We start from the raw sequence: 5075 nt of genomic DNA on the forward strand, positions 1-5075 counted from the left end.
ACAGACCAAAGAGACTGTTCAGATCCCCTGGGCATAGAAATCACCTGTCGAGCGGCTGTGCGGTATCGCCTTGATGTACAAACCTGACGGGGCGCACACCGGTGTCACCCCGGACTTTACACAGAACTACCTCATGGAGGGGAAATCATATTTTTTAGGGGGGTTTGCAGGTCACTCTGTGTTTTTTCCGCCCACTGACGTCACTTCCTGGTCTGTGCTGGGGACCGGAAGTAGCAGAGAGGAAGTTTTTGTGATGGTGTCACCGGGGGTCCTGTGAGTGCTGGCTGCCGTTGGTCTGTGTAGGGATGGAGGGGCAACCTACCTACGAGGATTACACGTACCCTGTGGTCTTCCTGCCCCCCTATGAGAACCCCCGGCCTGGATCCCCCTTCAGGAGAGAGTGTACAGCTCGGATTACAACAACGAGCTGACGCGTTTCCTCCCCCGCTCCATCCTGCTGAAGAAACCTCCTGGAGCTCAGTTGGGATTCAATATCCGAGGAGGGAAGGCGTCTCAGCTCGGGATCTTCATCTCTAAGGTTATCCCCGACTCTGACGCTCACCGCGCCGGCCTACAGGAAGGAGATCAGGTGCTCACCGTCAACAACGTGGATTTCCAGGATATCGAGCACAGCAAGGCTGTGGAGATCTTGAAAACTGCCAGAGAAATCTACATGCAAGTTCGCTACTTCCCATACAACTATCAGCGGCAGAAGGAGAGAACCGTCCACTAGCCCCTGATCTGTCGGTGGAAAGCAGCCGGCGGTGGCGCCGTGGATGTGATGGATCACTCTAACCACCTACCTGTGACCCCTTCATATTCGGGGTACGGCGGTCTCTGGGATCTCTTCGGCCGGTTGGAGCCGTTCATTATAAATCTGTAATACCCGACATTCTATGGGGACTATCCCTTCACAATAAGACTCCTCCCTACTAATTATAATGTGGGGGAGGGGGGGTCATCTTCATCCCTTTCCATACAGGAGGTACGAATGTATTTCTATAACTTATAAATAAAGTTTTTTTGGAACAAGAAAAAAAAAAAATCACCTGTCTGGGAACCAGATTACTTACATCAGCATCCATACTTTAAAGTGTAAGTTCACATTTACAGGAAATCTGTAAGGTGACCTTACACTTGACCCCCTCCCCACCCCCTGATCCTTCTGTACAAGATTGTCGTGATTCCCCGCTGTCAGAGGGTTTACATTACACAACCCCACACCTCTGGACCCTTTTACATTTCCCAGCCCCCTACATATTACACAGCCCCCTCTGCACATCACACAGACCCCCTGCATAATACACAGCCCCCCCCCCCCCATGTCATGCTTTAAAATTGCGCACACTCTTGGAATGATGACAAACTACGGTACTTAAAAATATCCATATGCGGTCTTGTGCTAGTATAACTGCTCTCACTCTAAGGATGTGTGGTTTAAACACTGTTAACATTTGCGGTCGCGACTTAGGTATGTGTTTGCTTCTTATTTATTTTATTTCTTTTTTTTTTTTACACTGTCCCTTTAAAAAAAAAAATATTGTCTGAACACATTTTTCATAGGCTTCATGACACCACCCCCATCTGTGATGCTAAGTGGAACCCATGGTGGCTGCTGCGTTTCCAAGAATAACCTGACATTGTTGTTCCTGTTAGATATGATTTTATTCTATATCTTTTTCTGTTCTTTATTTTCTTTGTTTGGTTTGTTGAGATAGACTGGTTTGCACATGTATATTTACCTTTATGAACTGTGTTCTGGTAACAATGACATTTGTGGATTTAATACATTTTATCGACCATAAGTACTTGTTATCTGATTGCTGTCTGTAACTCCTTTTGGACTGTCAGTATGCCTTATTGTGAATGGTATGATATGTACTGTTGTATTGCACTGCAAACCTCTGTCTTTTTGTTTTGCTTCAATAAAGCTCTTTTCAGTAAAAAAAAATTCTGATCACTTTTATTGCTGGATGTAAACTTTTATGATTTTATTGTAAACTGGATGCAAACTTTTATTGTTGGATGTAAACATCCCTTGTGACAGTAATAGGCAGTGACAGGAAACCCACATCCAATTTGGAATAGTGTGAAACATAGTGAAAAACTCTTAGGGCCAGATTCTCGTACGATCGCGTAACTTTGTGCGGGCGTAACGTATCTGATTTACGTTACGCCTCCACAACTTAGACGGGCAAGTGCTGTATTCTCAAAGCACTTGCTCCGTGAGTTACGGTGGCATAGTGTAAATCGGCCGGCGTAAGCCCGCCTAATTCTAATTTGGATCAGGGGGGCGTGTTTTATGTAAATCCAAAGTACGCCGCAAGGACGTCATTGTTTTCGACGTGAACGTAAATGACATCCAGCCCCATTCACGGACGACTTACGCAAACAACGTAACTTTTTCAAATTTCGACGCGGGAACGACGGCCACCCTTAACATTGTTACGCCGCACTTACGCCACCATATAGCAGGGGTAACTATACGCCGGGAAAAGCCTAACGTAAACGGCGTAACTTTACTGTGTCGGCCGGGCGTACGTTCAGGAATTCACGTATCTAGCTAATTTGCATACTAGACACAGAAATTTGACGGAAGTGCCACCTAGCGGCCAGCGTAAATATGCAGTTACGATCAGACGGCGTAAGAGACTTACGCCTGTCGGATCTAACAGATATCTATGCGTAACTCATTCTAAGAATCAGGTGCATAGATACAATGGCGCAACGCCATCGTATCTCCACTGAGAATCCGGGCCTTAAAATTTACAAACTTCTTGATACATACCTTGTTTGTATGCATACTCTATATACAATTTTTCTTTTACAAATAAACATTTTTACATGACAAAAGATTCACAGAGCAACAGTGGTTGTCTAAAGAGACAGCACAGCAGTTGTCATATGAGTGAATTCTCATGGGTCAGAACTCAAATCTGTCAAAGTTTGCTCCAAGTAAGAAGTCCCCAGTTGGAAGCAATTTGCTTCCCCAAATCACTCAAATGAACTTAGTCTGGCTTCACTTATCCGATTACCCAGCGGATTTAAAGTGAATCCCACATTTACTTTTGCAAAGGGCTATACTATCAGGAAAATCATTAATTTCTAGTTTACCTGAATATTTCTAGTTCTGTCATGCAGTTTGTCACCTGGACAACATTGAGAAGGGATGAGGTTCATGTTTGCTGCTACCAAGGGTTATAAGGCGAATCCTGCAGATTTGAGATTCACGGCCCTAGCAAATCTATGTGCAGAATAGCTCAGAAGAATTATTTTCTGCATGACCTCTAATCTATGACTAGATTATGGCCTCGTACACACGATAGGTTAAACAGAGGACAACGGTCTGATGGACCGTTTTCATCGGTCAAAACCGATCGTGTGTGGGCCCCATAGGTTATTTAACCATCGGTTAAAAAAAAGCCAACTTGCTTTAAATTTAACCGATGGATTCCTACCCGATAGGTCAAAACCGATCGTTAGTAGGCACGACCATCAGTTAAAAATACACGCATGCTCAGAATCAAGTCAACTCATGCTTGGAAGCATTGAACATCATGTTTTTCAGCATGTCGCTGTGTTTTACGTCACCGCGTTCTGACACGATCGGTTATTTAACCGATGGTGTGTGGGCGCGATGGACCATCAGTCAGCTTCATCGGTTAACCGATGACAACGGTCCTTCAGACCGTTCTCATCGGATGGACTGATCGTGCGTACGAGGCTTTAGAGCAACCAAATTTTTTTTTGGGGATAAGCCAGTTCTGTAAGCTATATTGACATATATTTGCATACAATCATTCTCTTAACAATGTTCAAATGCTAAAATGAATTTCAATCAAAAGATAAAAATGTCAAAGTTTAACCCATTTTTCCATTTAATCTTTTTATGGAAAAAAGTGGCAATTTTATTTTTTTCCATAAATTAATATTTAATATACCTACATTTAGCAAGTTTTTTTGAAAGCTGCATTATTAACAGCATTATATGATCCAAAGCTATATTTTAATTTTAAAAGTGTCAGAAGGGATAAAGAAAGCAGTCACACAAGATAAACAAGTCTGTCAGTGTTTTAGCTTTCAAGCTGGTGTGCTGGGATTATCTGGAACCTTATCATTCAAGCAGCAAATTACCAAGAACTACATTAAAAATGTGTATAGTCATTTTCATTTTTGAAAGATTCAAGACCATACATAATTAAAAAGGTAGGACATCTGTTATTTATGAGCTAGGATGACAGTTTTAATTTAGACCTTTATTTAGCAATGGCTTATGTATATAGAATTTGGGATAACAGCACAAATTGTTTGATATGCCAGCTTGGATGGCTCTCAGCATCACAAAGCAAAAACCAAACCAATTTGCATTGATGCTGCACAGATCACTGAGAGGGGTGTTTTCAAGAAATGATTTGTCTTCATCGCTTTCAAAATGACAATAACATTTTGGAAGTTTAGTAAAAGTGGTGACATTGGTGGGTTTATGTGGATATTTCTTCTTGTCTTAAATCTGTGTGATTGAGTAGGATTGCTACGTGTAGGCAATTGGGACTTGTTATCGAAAATGCACACATGCACAGTGGGGAGTCACAGCCGGATTCCCATAGTAAGCATCCCGGTGCCGGGGACCCAAATACCAGCGCAGAACTGGCCCAGGTGAGGACAGCACTGGATCCCTGAACAGGTAAGAGTCCTTTTATTAAAACAATAAAGCTGACTTTTAACTTTTTTTCAGACTCAAAATCACAGCACTTAAAGGGTTAGTAAATGATTTTTTTTTCTTTAAAATAACAAACATGTTATACTTACCTCCACTGTGCAGTTCGTTTTGCACAGAGTGGCCCCGATCCACGTCTTCTGGGGTCCCTCGGTGGATGTCTCTGTCCTTCCTGCAATTACTAACCACAGTCATGCGAGAGCTCGCATGGTGGTGAGTAATTGCGGACGCGCTCCCGTGATACAGCGAGCGGCCATAGCAGCTCACTGTTTCACTCGATCCCGCCCCTCGGCGCGCTGCGTCACTGGATGTGATTGACAGCAGCGCCAGCCAATGGCTGCGCTGCTCTCAATCCATC

The 5075-nt window shown here is 43.3% G+C and overlaps 1 protein-coding gene across 1 annotated transcript; it reads left to right on the plus strand.

Moving 5' to 3' along the window:
• Nucleotides 1–240: 240 nt before the first annotated feature.
• On the plus strand, nt 241–1033 carry LOC120930293 (PDZ domain-containing protein 11-like). The gene is given in 2 exon segments (XM_040341513.1): nt 241–366; nt 369–1033. Coding segments are annotated over 2 exon segments (426 nt in total). The 5' UTR covers nt 241–305; the 3' UTR covers nt 734–1033.
• Nucleotides 1034–5075: the final 4042 nt, after the last annotated feature.

This window comes from Rana temporaria, chromosome 3 (assembly GCF_905171775.1).
Source record: "Rana temporaria chromosome 3, aRanTem1.1, whole genome shotgun sequence".
NCBI classification, from domain to species: domain Eukaryota; kingdom Metazoa; phylum Chordata; class Amphibia; order Anura; family Ranidae; genus Rana; species Rana temporaria.